Genomic DNA, 15,950 nt, shown 5'->3' with positions numbered 1-15,950 from the left:
ACACACACACACACACACACACACACACACACACACACACACACACACACACACACACACACACACACACACACACACACACACACACACACACACACACACACACACACACACACACACACACACACACACACACACACACACACACACACACACACACACGCGGGAACCAGTCGGGTGCAAAGAGCTCAGATTTATTCGGGAAGGCCGATAGAAATGTGACAAACAGTACAAAGTGTTTGTGGTCGATAAAAACACGGCAGGCACTTGGTTTCAAATCTTTTCTCTGAGTTCATCCGTTCTTCACATTGGTCCCGGGACTGAACCTGACGGAGTGTCGGACGGAGGCGTCTCCACCCTGGGAGGAAACCGCCACGGCACAGGGAGGGTGTCTGGTAGCTCACCACCTGTTAAGCGTGCGTCCAGGGTTGTAGTTGGACGAGCAGCAGAGGACGTTGACGGGACACATGAAAGCTGCTCCAGAGGGTGATTCAGAGCCTTTATTGATCTCCACCTGCTCATCCCACAAATGCAGCCTTCTGAGAAAAGCTGCAGGAAGTGACTCAGCTGGTCAGCAGCAGGTCGCATTGAAGACATGATCTGCAAACACACGTCTCCTTACTTTGTTCCTCTTTAGTGTGTGTGTGTGGGGGGGGGGCATTTCAAGGGATTACACTAATAAGTAGTGACAAACTGAAGCAGAAACAAGCTAAACAGTAAGACAACTGCAGGAGCAGTGAATGTTAAAATAGTTGTTTGTTCAGATCCAGTCCGAATGAAAAGCTCAACAGGAAGAGGAAACCTTCAGAGGGTCACATTAACCCTTTACATTCTGAGCATCTCTTTATTATGTTCAGTATGTGTGTGTGTGTGTGTGTAGGTGGGTGGGGGGTGTGGGGGTTGGGTGTGGGGTGTTAAAAGTCTTTTTAATGACACCTCTTGTTTTGGAAATCCAGTTTTTCAAATGTTCCTCGTTACACGTTGCTGCCCCCTGCTGGGTAAAGAACCATACCTGCCCAGGGCCTGACGCCCCAGCAGCTGGAGAGCTTGATGTGAAGAGCAGGCTGGTCCAACAACACCCACTGATGTGAGGCGAGACTTCAGCTCCACTCCTCCAACATCAGTGACTGGGGGGGTCCCGGAGGGTGGAGGGGTGGGGGTGGCTGTCCCACCTGTAAAGTGCTAAAGGTGTCTGCAGCAGATCGACAGCAGCTCCTCTGGACCAGTTAGGACGGATGCAGGAGCTCCAGCAGGGCACCCACCGCCCCAAAGTATCCCTGAAACACCAGAGGAGAGTCGTCAGGATGCCAGCGAGCCGAGACGGAGGGGAGGGGTGGAGCGAGCCGAGACGGAGGGGAGGGGGCGGACCGAGACGAGCCGACGGCAGCGTGCTCACCTCGTGGCGGAGGAAGAGCGCCTTCAGCTGGCCTTTGGACCAGTAGTCCATCGCGTAGGCCAGCAGCTTCATGGAGAGAGTGTTCACCCTCAGGAAGTTCCCCACAAACACCACGCGCTCAATGTTCTGCACCGGGGGAGAAACAGCAGGTTAAAACTACTCTGGGGTAAGTAACTGGGGTAAAACAGCAGGTTAAAAAGCTCAGGCATAAGTAACTGGGCTAAAACAGCAGGTTAAAACTATTCTGGGGTAAAACAGCAGGTTAAAACAACTCTGGGGTAAATAACTGGGGTAAAACAGCAGGTTAAGAAACTGTGGGGTAAGTAACTGGAGTAAAACAGCAGGTTTAGACAACTCTGGGGTAAATAACTGGGGTAAAACAGCAGGTTAAAACTACTCTGGGGTAAAACAGCAGGTTAAGAAACTCTGGGGTAAGTAACTGGGGTAAAACAGCAGGTTAAAACTACTCTGGGGTAAGTAACTGGGGTAAAACAGCAGGTTAAAACTACTCTGGGGTAAGTAACTGGGGTAAAACAGCAGGTTAAAACTACTCTGGGGTAAGTAACTGGTGTGAAACAGCAGGTTAAAACTACTCTGGGGTAAGTAACTGGGGTAAAACAGCAGGTTAAAACTACTCTGGGGTAAGTAACTGGGGTAAAAGAGCCGGTCAAGAAACTCTGGGGTAAGTAACTGGGGTAAAACAGCAGGTTAAAACAACTCTGGGGTAAATAACTGGTGTGAAACAGCAGGTTAAGAAACTCTGGGGTAAGTAACTGGGGTAAAACAGCAGGTTAAAACTACTCTGGGGTAAAACAGCAGGTTAGGAAACTCTGGGGTAAGTAACTGGGGTAAAACAGCAGGTTAAAACTACTCTGGGGTAAATAACTGGTGTGAAACAGCAGGTTAAGAAACTCTGGGGTAAGTAACTGGGGTAAAACAGCAGGTTAAAACTACTCTGGGGTAAAACAGCAGGTTAGGAAACTCTGGGGTAAGTAACTGGGGTAAAACAGCAGGTTAAAACTACTCTGGGGTAAAACCACAGGTTAGGAAACTCTGGGGTAAGTAACTGGGGTAAAACAGCAGGTTAAAACTGGGGGGACGGATTCAATCCTCTGGATCCAAGAGGGACGTTCTGGGACAGGTGGTCCACTGGGTCCAGGCTGGACGGTCCACCCCGCCTTCATAGCCCTGTACAATGCTGCTTGATCAAGACGGCACAAGGCAGCACCGTAAAGAGGCTGAAGGCGGACAGACGACGACACACGACTCCCTCCTCCTGAACACGCGGCGGATCGCCAGGTTGTTCTGGATGAGTGTGACCTTTGACCCCCTGCAGACGTGTCCTGGGGGCGTGGCCCACCTCGTTAAGTGCACACATCCTGGTGATGGAGCCGATGTTGTTGGTGATGGTGACCAGTGTTGCTCGGGCCAGGTCCTCTTTGGAGACAGTCTCGCGCTTCTCTTTGGACATCATGTTTCCAAAACTGCCACGAAGAAAGACAACGTGAGCGAAACTCGCTTCGTGTTCCTGCAGGACGAGCTCCTTTCAGAACCCTCATCTGAGACTCCTGGCAGCAGCAGAAGCAGTAGAAGAAATAGAAGCAGCAGAAGAGGAAGTAGAAGCAGTAGAAGCCGTAGAAGCAGAAACAGCAGAGGCAGTAGAAGTAGAAGCAGCAGAAGCAGTAGAAGAAGCAGAAGCAGTAGTAGAACAAGTAGAAGCGGAAGCAGTAGCAGTAGAAGAAGCAGAAGCAGTAGAAGAAGTAGAAGCGGAAGCAGTAGCAGTAGAAGAAGCAGAAGCAGTAGAAGAACAAGTAGAAGCGGAAGCAGTAGCAGTAGAAGAAGTAGAAGCAGCAGAGGCAGTAGAAGCAGTAAAAGCAGAAGCAGTAGTAGAACAAGTAGAAGTGGAAGCAGTAGCAGTAGAAGAAGCAGAAGAAGTAGTAGAACAAGTAGAAGCGGAAGCAGTAGAAGCAGTAGTAGAACAAGTAGAAGCGGAAGCAGTAGCAGTAGAAGAAGCAGAAGCAGTAGTAGAACAAGTAGAAGTGGAAGCAGTAGCAGTAGAAGAAGCAGAAGAAGTAGTAGAACAAGTAGAAGTGGAAGCAGTAGCAGTTAGAAGAAGTAGAAGCCGTAGAAGCAGAAACAGCAGAGGCAGTAGAAGCAGTAAAAGCAGAAGCAGTAGAAGAAGCAGAAGCAGTAGAAGAAGCAGAAGCAGTAGTAGAACAAGTAGAAGCGGAAGCAGTAGCAGTAGAAGAAGTAGAAGCAGAAGAAGCAGAAGCAGTAGAAGCAGCAGAAGCAGTAGTAGAACAAGTAGAAGTGGAAGCAGTAGCAGTAGAAGAAGTAGAAGCAGAAGAAGCAGAAGCAGTAGAAGCAGCAGAAGCAGTAGCAGAAGCAGAAGCAGTAGAAGAAGTAGAAGCAGAAGAAGCAGTAGAAGCAGCAGAAGCAGCAGAAGCAGTAGAAGAAGAAGCAGTAGATTTGGCAGCACGTCCCACCTGGAGGCCACGGCCCAGCCCGGCAGGCCGAACCTCTCGTAGTCTCCTCCATAGATGTCCCGGACCAGCTTGTCCACGCGGGTGCTCTCGCCCTGAGAGGCCATTTCCAGAGCTTCCTCGAAGGAGGAGCAGCCGGTGAGCAGGCAGCACAGGCCCAGGAAGGTTCCCCCGCCGAGGCTGCAGCACACAACCCAACAACTCAGTCTACTGCGACAACCTGAGCTCCAACACCAAACATGTCTGCACCGCGCAAACTCAACCTTGATGTACACTGAACGTCTTCAGCACCGTCAACTGACGGCCCGACACGAAGAAGAAGAAAGCAACATGCTGTAACCGTGAGTTAAAGTCTGATGAAACACAAGGAAAAAAAAACGGACTACAAATCTCTCAGTTCAACAAGCGTATTTCAAACTTTGAATGACGCCGAGGCAGAACGCTGATCTTTACCGACGGGTGAACCAATTAAAGTGTGTCTGTCCTCGAAAATCACAGAATTCAAAGCGTTTGGACTCAAACCTGCACGTTTGCACTCATTTAGAAAACAATAACGAAAGTGTTTAAGACCTGTGGGCTTTTCTGACGTTTGCATGACGACGGGCGGCTCCTCTTCGTCGGGGAGCAACACGAATGTCACGACACGTCGAGAAATGTTATGATGCCGAGCGGCTCCGCCGGGTTAACGCTCAGAGGAGCCGTGGTGATTGTAGAAGCTTTAACCAAGTTCACATTTCCACGCTGCTCTAACCTGGTCCCAGTGACTCGTTTGTAGTTGTTCTCCGAGTAGACGGCCAGGATGCTGACCCCGGACCCGATGTTGACCAGCAGCAGGGGGTAAGGATTCTCCAGTGTGTAGGGCCTCTGCATGCAGCGCTCCGGCTCCGTGGGGTTTTCGAAGTAGTAGCACTCGGAGGGTCCGCGGGAGACCACCGAGTCGATGTAGAGCACGCCACGGATCAGACAGTCCAGCTCGTCCAGCTTGTGAAGCTGCAAGTCCGCCATCTGCTGGTGGGAGGGACACACCGGGCAGGGAGGACAGCAGGGAGGACAGACACGTTTCAGAGAAAGACAGGAAAAAGAGGGAATGAATGGCGGCTAAAAAAATCAACTCATTCGCTGGATTACAAAGCATCCTGGTTCGAAAACCGCAACAAAACGTCTCCTGAAGGTGAAATTAGTGCCAAAAAACAACCAGGATATATCTTTTTTCTTTTTTTTTTTTTTTTTTAATCACGCACATTGACTGGATCAGCTTCAAATACATCCACACATCTTTTATCTGCAGCGAGAGCACAGGAGGCCGAGACCAGTTTCTCTTTGAATGAGCTCCCCTTTCATATTTAATGACACAGATTTAAACAATCAGCTGAATCTTCACACTCTGGAACTGGATTCGTTCCTGTCCTGCACCTGTAAACCTCCACCTGTAACCCAGAGGGTACCTGTAATCCTGTACCACAGTAGAGGAGGACATTATGTCTGTTCCCCTTTTGTGCGCTTTAAGTCACCATGTGCGATTCGCGACATTAAAGCAGCCAAAGCGAAGAAGAAGTATGCAGACGCACCGTACGGAAATCGGCCTCGAACTTGTAGGCGCCACCCCCGGTGGCACACAGGGCGGTGTGGAGGCTGGAGAAGTGTTTGTTGCGGCCCATCTGCAGGAAGACGGGCAGGTCGTGTGTGGGGAAGCGGATGAAGTGCAGGCTCCCCGTCCGGCCGCATAGTGTCAGGTCGGGCAGCTCCAGGTGGACGTCCCTGATGCCCGTCTTGCCGTAGGCAGTGTTGGAGGTCAGGTAGCGCCGGATGCTCTTCAGATTCTCCACCTCTTCCTGCTCCTCCTCGGCCGTGATGTCTTTGGGCTCAAAGTACACGAGCTTCACCAACGTGCCTCCAATGTCCATCCCAAACCATGGAAATGCTGCAGTGTGGGAGATGGGACATGCAAACTGCCACTGACTGTGATACCAAAGCAGAAATGCATTAAGAGAATGATAACGCTCATGGTGTGATCTGTGACAGTGGGGACAGACGTCTCCTCACTACAGCACAGTGTGTACCATCAACGCCATCTTGGTGAAAAACACATTCTCTGGATTTACTGACTCTTCTGCAAAGCCACGTTTTATTGAACATCTTGTCAGGAGCTCCATCCTGCTACGTTGCTGGAAACACCTTTGTGTTCACATTTTCACGACACAAACCTCCCAATTCTCACTTTTCTTTGTAAATCTGAACCTGTTTATGGGTCCCGCCTCTGGTTTCTGTGTACATGCACACGTATTCTCCACACACAGTAAAAACTCCATCATCATCTACACCTACGCGGCCTTGTCTTCTTCACCGAGTCCTTCCGAAGCCTCGGTGTCGAGTTGGAGCTCGACCGGTCGGATGTGGCTCTGGCCCCGTGCGCTGCGGTGGCTTCACCGCCCGGTGGCTCCGCGCTGGACCGCGGCTGCTTCGAGGGCGACTCGTCTGCGTAGAGCGGATCATCTTCGCGCTGGTGGCCATTAAACGCCATTGGACGGACTAATTACCAACATACATGCGGGAGGTTGGTGTGAATTGAAGTCTTTATCGGAGGTGATTTATGAGGACAATAAAATCCGGGCTTAACAAGCTAATTTGGCTAATGTCGCTTCCGACGGCTCGGTCCTTTCATTTGGGGGGCGGGGTTTGCGAGTGATTGACGGATGGCAAAACCAATCACAGGTCAGCGCTCCAGGAAGCAGCCATATTACATGTAGTACTGCCTCCCACCAACAGTGGCGCTGTGGTGGTGATTCGGATAGAAATGTCAAAACAAGACGGCGGCGGTCGTCAGGAAGCGGACATATTGTCAGCCATTTTGGATTCTCCAATGACGGCTTCTCCAGCTCTGAGGGTCTGAAACTCGTTACTTCAATCGCTGACGTCACCGTTTAGTGTTGTCATCACATGACAGTTTGTTTACATGGCGATACATATTAAAGTTTGTACAGACATCTTAATGAGATCTACTGTATTTATTCAGCTATAAAAGACATCCCTTCATTACAATCTCTTATGATTCATGTAATGTTAACATTTTTATTACAATATTATAATTCAATTTATCCAGTTGCCACAGCATTGCACTAAAAACCAATTTTTCTAAATAATTTTTTTCCTGTAAATACTTTATTGCTTAGTTGATTACACATAAAATCTTTCATGACATTTTACACAACTGTAACAAAGATGACCTGCAGCAAAAAGCATTCTTTTAGGATGTGCAAAAATCTCCTAAAATCTATTTCCTTCCAAACGTTCACTCACTTTGCAAAACATGAATGTAAAATCTGAATGAAATCTATGTCCTGGTTTCTCCATGATACTCTCACTTCTGTTCGCTTGAGTTTTCCACCTGTTGCATTGTAAGCTTTTCCTTACAATGCATTAAGTGAAGTAAAAGCTAATAGAAATAAAGACTTTGTTCAATTAAAGACAAGCTTAAACTCTGAGAATAAAATAGTTTATTAAAATTCATACACAATTAATTTCATTTACGTATGATTACAAACAGTTGAATTTCACGTTTCTAAAAGTAAAACCAGAAAATTCCAGAGGAAGTTTTGTGTACCTGCCTCTCACTGCCGTTATCATTTGATCTCGGCATCTCCATGGCAACAGGCGCTGGTCTCTTTTGATCTCCATGAGGTGCCTCTCCCATCTGCTTTGTATGGGACATTTTTTCAGTTTTTTCCCAATAAAAAAAAAAACGGATTAGCGCAATCATTAACAAAATCCTTAGCAAAATATTCCAGAACATTCCACACATTTTGATGGGATTTTTGTGTCTGTGGTCTCAACGGTGTGGCACTAGCTACCCAAAGAAAAAACAACGCCAGAAAATAATAATGATAAAATTAAACGGCCACCCATGATAGTAATCTTTGCACCTTGCCACTAAGGCAGGCACAAGAAATATGTTTTTCTGCAGTGCATAGTTTGAAGTTATGTAGTCACAAGTAATTATGATGACACACTCCATCAATGTCTCTCAAAATGTGCAAAGAAATCCTTTAAATCCATAAAGTTCTTATACTGACAAAGATATTTACATAAAAACCTCACTGTGCATCAACAGACAATTTGAATCGAATCAACGATTTAATCATTGAGCTTCATGATAGTTCACTTTATTTCGTGCGTCAGTGTTTTTGAAGCACAAAATCTGGACGAGCCACATTTAATTGACGTTTCTCAGTCAAGACATTCAATCACAGAAACTATTTTCTGTCTCATTGTTGTGAATACTGGAGTGTAGGGTTACTTGATTAGGCTCCTAAAATGAGCAAAAAACAAAAATCCTCCTTTAAACTGAAACAAAACAAAACACTCACCGAAAAGAAAAGAAGAAACCTATGAACACATGACGTTTAGCCAAGCCTCTTCCTGGACAGCATTTCAGAGCCGTTTGTATTCTCATCACATTCATGACATTTCTATAAAACGCGCTGACGAGGACAGTGGACACTTGATCTATACTTCGTTTTTTTTCTGATTTATAAATATTTAAGCGCTTTGGGTCATCTCTTATTAATCTTTCTTAAAATATGTAATTACATCAAACCTCTTTAAAGCTTATATATATGTACATATAAATACAACTAGCGTGTCGGGGAGCATTCACATCCTGGTGCAGAGGACTGCAGCTACTTTTTCTTTCACAATCCAGATCCAGCATGATTCTTGTCCTCCATTATTCTCTCTCTTCTTTGGGTCAACGCTCTTGTGTTGCTTCACAGACAAGACAATGTGAAAAAAATGGGTGTTTAAAAGCCACACATTGAAAACTACAGACCTGGGTTATATAATAAGAGCCCATTTGCTGTTGCTTTTAATGATGAACTGAGCTGAAGGGGAAGCAGCTAAAACAGTCAAACGATGAAAGTGCAGTGACCCCAGTAAGGCACCAGACCCTGAGGGAATGCCTCGGGTCCCGCTAATTCCTGAACCTCCAGGCCACCAGCAGAGCGCAGGCTCCCACTCCGGCCGCGGTCAGGACGTACTTTGTGACCCGGGTCTGAGGGGCGGGACTTTGCAGCGCCTCGGCGTCTGCAGGCTCGGCGGCGGCGGCACCCTCCTCCGGGCTCAGGTGTGACTGAGCGTTGGCCGACGACAGCTGCGGTGAAAGCGCAGCGTCTTTGGCCACTTCGCCGTTGATCCGAGCGTGTGAGCCGGACGGCTGGCCCTGGAGGTTCAGGATGGAGGGCTCCTCGGAGACCCGCACCACATTCACAAGCACCTCCTGCGCGCCGAGGCTGGCCGCGGGAGAGTCGTAGTAGTTCTCCTCGGGTTCGCCGGGACTGTGAGCGACGCCGTTCTCCTGACGGGCGAGGGTTGCGCCTGCAGGAGCCGGGTCCGGCGCGGGCTGGCTGATCTCCAGGCGGTCGCTGCTGCCGGAGTAGGGCCGGTCCGGCGGTGGCAGCGGCGGCACCGGGGCGGAGGCGGTGGGGGCCAGCAGGGTGGGGCAGGACGGGTTTGGTGGCTGGATGCTGACGAGCTGCTGAGGCTTGCTCAGACAGACGCTGTCGTCCTGCAGGCGCAGCCCCGATTCGTCAGGTGCGGTCCCAACGACCTGCGGGTCAAACGCCAGACATCAACTTCAACATATTTGAAGATAAAGTGCGTTGAGGAGGGCTGGGCGAAGAAAAAAAAATCGATTTAATTGAATGTGTAGTTAAAAACGATTTTGTTTTCCAAATTCAAGTTCCCGTAGCTCAGTGGTTCTCAATTATTTTCTGTCAGGCCCCCCCCTAGAGGACAAAAAAATTTTTCAGGCCCCCCCCCCCAAATTGTACTACCATTGAGAACCTGATAATATTTGTTTATTGATCTGTATAAACCACTGTATGATTTGCTGGCACCAGCATTCTGCATACAATCGCCTGATTATCAAAATAAATTAATAAAATGAGCTGGAGGCCCTTTTTTTATCGTTCAAGCATGAATAAAGGCACTAATACTGAAAGTCGTGCCTGCCTCACGCCCCCCCCTGACACCCCACCACGCCCCCTCAGGGGGGCGCGCCCCACCATTTGAGAAGCACTGCCGTAGCTGCAGTTCCACTTCTGCTTAAACCTGGTTAAAGTTTGAATTTATTGAATGACTGAGCCTTATTTACTTTTTATTTTGGGATTGTTTTTATGCATTTTAGCTCTGAGGACAACCACAGCAATTAAGTTGCACTTTTGACAATATAGCTGATGTCTGCAGTTATTTTAAGAGCATTGAAAAAAAATAATAATAAGAAGAATAATAATCTATGATTTTTTTTTTTTTTAAAGAAAAAGTTCTTTTTTTTTTTTTTTTTGAGGCTAATGGGCAAATGACCAGGTCAAACTGAGCTCACTGCATCTCAGTGTCACATCTGCTTCTCATGAACTGGAGTCTCAATGCCAGCTCCAGATTAGCCTGAGATTAAACGTGAGAATAAGCCGGGAACTCTGCGAGGAGTCTGCATGTTCTCCCCTCCAACAATCCAAACACGCTTTTGGATTAAGAATGGCTCCTACCTGATGATACGTGTGACTGCAACTACATTGTTTGGTTGGTTAGGTCAGCTGTAATCTGCCTTCACCTGAACACCAACCGGATTAACTTCAGCTCACTGCAGCCGAACCAAAGCACAGTCAACGCTTCTCTGACCAGCTTTAAACTACGAACCGACTGGCCTCAAACACCTTTTTGCAATATTGTCTTAATGCACAAGTCTTTTCAGGCTCTGCTTCCACCAAACAAGCAGAGCAGGTCTCAGACCAGAGCAACAACGACCTGCGGCTCTGCAAAGCAGTTTGATTTGACAATTTATGGACAGAAAAGCTGCATCCTTTCAGTTTATTCCACTTTCTGTTGTTTTCTTGGTTTCCTTTGTGCTTCTTCTAGGGTGGATAAGTCTATAATAGGCTCATTTTGCAGGAGTGATCCCCCCCCCCCCCCCCCCCCCCCCACACACACACACACACACACACACACACACACACACACACACACACACACACACACACACACACACACACACACACTTGCCTGCTTGGTGGAGGGTTCAGTCGTCTCCTCCGTCACGACTTTGTCCAGCGGAGGTCTGGTGTCCTGGACCGGAATCTTCTCTGAGGTCACAGAGAAAGCTGAGGGCGGAGGAGATGGAGGAGATGGAGGAGACGGAGGAGACTCCTCCTCCTCTGGATGGTGCGTTTTCACATCCTGATCTGAATCTGACTCCGAGTTCTCCTCCGGCTGCTGGTGAGGATTGGGGGCCTCCTGCCGGCTGGGGGTCTCAGGAGAAGGAGGCGGGGTTGAAGGAGGAGGCGGCACTTCAACCTGGGCTGCCTGTGGAGAGGGCTGGGCCTGGACAGCCTCGGGAGCTTCAGCCTCGGGAGCTTCAGCCGCGGGAGCTTCAGCCTCGGGAGCTTCAGCCGCAGGAGCTTCAGTTGCAGGAGCGTCAGCCGCAGGAGCTTCAGCCGCAGGAGCTTCAGTTGCAGGAGCTTCAGTTGCAGGAGCTTCAGCCGCAGGAGCTTCAGCCGCAGGAGCTTCAGCCGCAGGAGCTTCAGTTGCAGGAGCTTCAGCCGCAGGAGCTTCAGCCGCGGGAGCTTCAGTTGCAGGAGCGTCAGCCGCAGGAGCTTCAGCCGCAGGAGCTTCAGTTGCAGGAGCTTCAGTTGCAGGAGCTTCAGTTGCAGGAGCTTCAGCCGCAGGAGCTTCAGCCGCAGGAGCTTCAGTTGCAGGAGCTTCAGCCGCAGGAGCTTCAGTTGCAGGAGCTTCAGCCGCAGGAGCTTCAGCCGCAGGAGCTTCAGCCGCAGGAGCTTCAGCCAGACTGGACACAGAAGCGTCCCCTGGAAGCTGCAGAGGTTGGGCAGAAGGCGCTGGATGGACGTGAACCCTGACAACATTGGCTGGAGGTGAACTGGCGCTGGAGTCTGGCGCAAAGCAAAAAGAACTCGTGTTGAAATCTGTGACGATCACAAAAGACAGTGAATATCCAACATAAAGGATGTCTGGAGCTCCGAGTCACCATGTTAATGCTACACTCATGGAAAAAAAAAAAAAACACACAGTCAGCAGAACACGAATTCTGTTTTTATTCATATTAACTTTCTTTCATATTTTATCATTGAAATGTAGATTTTTTTTTTTTTTTTTTTTTATGTTTTCCTCCAACCGCATGTCTGTTTATAAGAGCTGCTTGTAATGCAAGTTAAACAATTAGAAAAAAATCCCCAGCAATAATGATGTTTCAAGTGTTTTTAAATCGGTGAATCTCTTTCTCTCTCTGCTTTAATTGTAAAATGAGATTAAGCAGCGCTGAGAAGCGTCCCTGCATGCGACACCAGAGATTATGAGACGGAGTCACACAACCGGAGTCAGAAATAGACTTTAACTGCTAGCGACATCGTAGCAAACAGCGTTTGCTGTCAGAGCCGTCAGAATTAATTAAGTGTTTCATGAGAGTGATGCGGAGCCATCAGGAGGTCAGAGACCAATGATAACACCACAACAACGACGACGACGACAAAGATCTCCCGCTATCTGCTTCCACTCTGCTGAAGGTGAAAGCTTCTGGAGGTTCAGGGAAAAAAGTTAAGCTGATATTTGCTTTTCGGAGCCTCAAGCCGACACAGAAACTCATCCATTAGGAACATTCAGCCGAGGAAAACACATGAACTTTGACCTCCTAACCCTAACCCAAACCTGCAAGAAAAACTGCAGCTAAAAAATACAAATGAAAAGTAAAAATAATAACTCATCCAACTTTCATTGCGCTTGTTTTGTGCTCCCCATGGTTGCTTTACATAAGATAAATGCAAGTAATGAAAAATGACAATAAATAAACAGCAAAATAACAAAAATAAGTAACTAAATAAACAACTCAATAAACAAAAAAACAGCTCAATAAATAAACAAATAAATAAACAAATAAATAAATAAAATTAAGAGTTTAAAGGTGTACAGGAGGATGTTATACTTCCGGGTGGATCATCAAGACTATTGGTCCTCCCAACTGTTAATCATTCTGGTGACGTCAGGCCGTCGTACGTGCTCGTCCCCAGGTAGCGTGGATCTATTAGTTTTCACTTTCTGCGCATGCGCGCTTTCAGGTGCCTATGGTGAGCTACGCCTTCAGCGAGCTCGCAGTTCTCACCGGGTACTTTGAAAATGGCAGAGGGTCACAAGAGAAAGAGTGTCTTGGAAGTGTATGAGAAGAAGAGAAAGGCTTCGGAAGAGAGAAACAAGACCAGAGTGTTTTTGGGAGATTGTTTCACACGATGGCGCTGAAAGCCCAGGTTGGGCTTCCCACTGACGCTTCAGTCGCCAAGTTTCTACTCCACAGGTAAAGTTTGGCTTCTATTTGGAGAAATCCATTTCAAATCACTTCCAGTAAAAGTTATCTCCGTCTATATTGTAACTTTCCAGGGTTGATTAGTTTGTTTTGTAATTTGCATCGTCAGTAGTTATTACGATGCCGACTTGTGACTTGTAAACAGAGCGTGCACGAGGAGAACTGGGCTCGTGCACGTCTCTCTACACGTTTTAGTAGGCGTTCCGTCTCGGGAGCAGGTACAGCGTTGCGCATGTGCATTTTTTTCAAAAGGTGGAGAGGGCGGTTCTTTCCTACAATTCGGGAAAATCCTCCTGTACACCTTTAAGGATACTTCTGTGGTCCATTTATTTTCATTTAAAAGAATTTGTTTTTTTTGCTGTATCTGATTCTGTTTGGTGTTAATGGATCAGGAATGTTTTTTTAAAGGCTGTAAAATGTGTTTGAGTGTCTTGAAAGGGCCCTCAACATCTAATGTACATTTATCATTATTGTTAAGTGCGAAGAAAAAGGAGTCAGTTTAAAGCAAAAAAAATCCCTTTTAAAGCAGTTGAATGTACAGACAGAAGAGAGTGGGACAGCGCCACAGTCCGGTGAAATGGTGAACGGGGAGCAGACTCACCGTCGACGCCCATCAGGGCATTGTATTCCGCCCGGATCTCGCCTGCGATGGTGGTGTGCTCACAGGCCTCCAGTGCCTGGATGAGCTGCTTGGGCCACTGCTCCCTCCTCTTCAGGCAGTCCAGCAGACACAGCATCCCGTCAAACTTCCCCCGCGTCTCCGTCTTCGCCTGGATCACTTCCTGAAAGCACACCGTGATTGACAGTCAGTACTAATAAAAGTATAAGAAGTATTTAGTCTCCGTTGACAACGAAGAGAAAACACATTTTTTTGTGTGAAAGGCAGCCCGCCGGAGGTGAAACTCACCCGGTCGTGGGCCGTCAGGCAGGGAAGATGCATCATGATCTCGATGGGCTTCACCCGGCTCACGATGGTTGCCATGTTCCTCCTCAAGTAGCCATTGTAGAGTTTGTCACTGACAAAGGCCATCTGGAAGATCACACAGTGTTTTGTCCTTAAACGGAGTCTCAGACTCTCCTTCCTGACGATACTTCATCTTTACTGGAAATTACAAAGTACTGAGGCAGTGTTGGGGAATTTCCCTCAATGAAAGTGAAAGTGAAAGGAAAGACAACAGGATTTGTTCTGGTTTTGGATTAAAAAAAAACACCTGACTTCCTTGTCAGGAGTTAAAGCCCTTCTGCTTCTCAAGGTTGTCTGGAGTGAGGAGGAGGCCAACCGGCTGGACTAGTCACTTATTAATCACCGTGGTTTAATATCTGAACTGTGCAGCAGTAAAGATTGAAAAGGCCTCCACGGCAGAAAGGGTTGAGTTCCGTTTCTTGTACTCAACACACTTTAAGCCCCTTCGTTTGTTTGCGCCTAAACAGTGCGGCTGAATAATCCCACGCCGTGTCTGAGGAAGACGAGCGGCGGTCAGCACCGCGGCGGGAAGTCAAGCAGGACGGCCAAGTTTAGTGTAAACCTGCAGGATGACCTGCCTGCGACTCGGAGAGAGAGCAAAGTCTCTCTCTCTCACACACACACACACACACACACACACACACACACACACACACACACACACACACACACACACACACACACACACACACACACACACACACACACACACACACACACACACACACACACACACACACACACACACACACACACAGGAAGTTAAAAACTGCTGTCCTGAAGAGTGTGTATGACCTGTAGAAGTGTGTGTGTGTGTGTGTGTGTGTGTATCAAAGTGTAAGGTGAAGAGAGATTTCAGATTAGGAGGGTGGAGGTGTGTGAAGGGGGGGGGGCACCTTGACCAAGCTCAGATTCAGCAGATGAATGACCTCTAAAAGGGTTAAGTCGCCAAACACTCCTGAGGCGTCACGACACAGTGTCAAAGGTCAAATACACCAAAACAAAGGTGGAATCCCCCCACCACACGGATTCTAATCGAGCTGACATGTCACGGAAAAGACTCAGTAGAAACCAGATGGATTTATTAACTGGACACAGGTCAAAAACACGTTATGCTATCTGAAAAACCATTTAAAAACACAATATTACAACTACTTCTGGAGCTCAATTTAAACGACTGAGACAACGAGACAGACTCAAAGCAGTTTCACACTTGTAAATAATGACACAGACATAGCCATGCGCCATTAAATTAAAGTATTTAAGTGAAGTAGAGCAGAAAGAGAAGCGAATAGAAGAGAGCTTGAGGTGAACAGTCAGCAAATAACCGAGTACAGTGAAGCGTTAATTGAACGTTCCTTCTGCGCGAGTCTAAGTTTGATTTATGTCCTGGTGAAGAGAGACAATCTCACCTTTAGAGCCGCTGTTTCGTGACTGTCGAGGTTTTATTCCTGCTCCGAAACCTGCTACTCCACGTTGTACACATCTGCGCAGCTGTCCCGCCCACTGACGCGTCCCGCGCTCCCATTGGTTCACCGCGACTGACCATCAAAGTGCGGGCCAATAGGCGGCCAGAACGCGTTTAATCCGGTTTTGTGCGTTGTATGGACAGTCACCCTGGATCGCCACTTCTGGTTTACATCTGCCTCTAACCCCTAATCCTAATCCGTTTACATGGACACACGGGCAGAGGCACGGAGAGAAACAATGTGTAGACAGATATACAGATTACATACAGAGTGCATGAGA

The 15,950-nt window shown here is 47.8% G+C and overlaps 2 protein-coding genes across 2 annotated transcripts; both read right to left on the bottom strand.

The window, feature by feature from the left end:
* Positions 1-180: 180 nt before the first annotated feature.
* On the bottom strand, positions 181-6,532 carry pank2 (pantothenate kinase 2). Its single transcript, XM_080512363.1, has 7 exons — positions 6,205-6,532; positions 5,448-5,800; positions 4,631-4,884; positions 3,883-4,059; positions 2,757-2,880; positions 1,397-1,522; positions 181-1,277 (listed from the first exon to the last, which is right to left on the bottom strand). The coding sequence occupies exons 1-7, from the start codon at positions 6,398-6,400 to the stop codon at positions 1,227-1,229; spliced, it is 1,281 nt and encodes a 426-aa protein (XP_080368489.1). The 5' UTR covers positions 6,401-6,532; the 3' UTR covers positions 181-1,226.
* An 820-nt stretch (positions 6,533-7,352) lies between these two features.
* On the bottom strand, positions 7,353-15,686 carry mavs (mitochondrial antiviral signaling protein). Its single transcript, XM_080512437.1, has 5 exons — positions 15,614-15,686; positions 14,145-14,267; positions 13,839-14,019; positions 10,933-11,816; positions 7,353-9,481 (listed from the first exon to the last, which is right to left on the bottom strand). The coding sequence occupies exons 2-5, from the start codon at positions 14,265-14,267 to the stop codon at positions 8,846-8,848; spliced, it is 1,824 nt and encodes a 607-aa protein (XP_080368563.1). The 5' UTR covers positions 15,614-15,686; the 3' UTR covers positions 7,353-8,845.
* Positions 15,687-15,950: the final 264 nt, after the last annotated feature.

This window comes from Blennius ocellaris (assembly GCF_963422515.1).
Source record: "Blennius ocellaris genome assembly, chromosome: 17".
Lineage (NCBI taxonomy): Eukaryota > Metazoa > Chordata > Actinopteri > Blenniiformes > Blenniidae > Blennius > Blennius ocellaris.
The sequence above is the reverse complement of the archived record's forward strand: the minus strand, read 5'-3'. Positions and strand labels throughout refer to the sequence as shown.

Excerpts from the sequence above, each read along its gene's own strand:
- pank2 (XM_080512363.1), bottom strand. The coding sequence starts at position 6,400 with ATGGCGTTTAATGGCCACCAGCGCGAAGATGATCCGCTCTACGCAGAC. Across the intron at positions 4,885-5,447 it reads TCGAGGCCGATTTCCGTACG|ATGGCGGACTTGCAGCTTCA; the intron begins GTGCGTCTGCAT and ends TCCCACCAGCAG. Across the intron at positions 1,523-2,756 it reads GGATGTGTGCACTTAACGAG|AACATTGAGCGCGTGGTGTT; the intron begins GTGGGCCACGCC and ends CCCCCGGTGCAG.
- mavs (XM_080512437.1), bottom strand. The coding sequence starts at position 14,267 with ATGGCCTTTGTCAGTGACAAACTCTACAATGGCTACTTGAGGAGGAAC. Across the intron at positions 14,020-14,144 it reads GCCTGACGGCCCACGACCGG|GAAGTGATCCAGGCGAAGAC; the intron begins GTGAGTTTCACC and ends GTGTGCTTTCAG. Across the intron at positions 9,482-10,932 it reads CTGAACCCTCCACCAAGCAG|GTCGTTGGGACCGCACCTGA; the intron begins GCAAGTGTGTGT and ends TTTGACCCGCAG.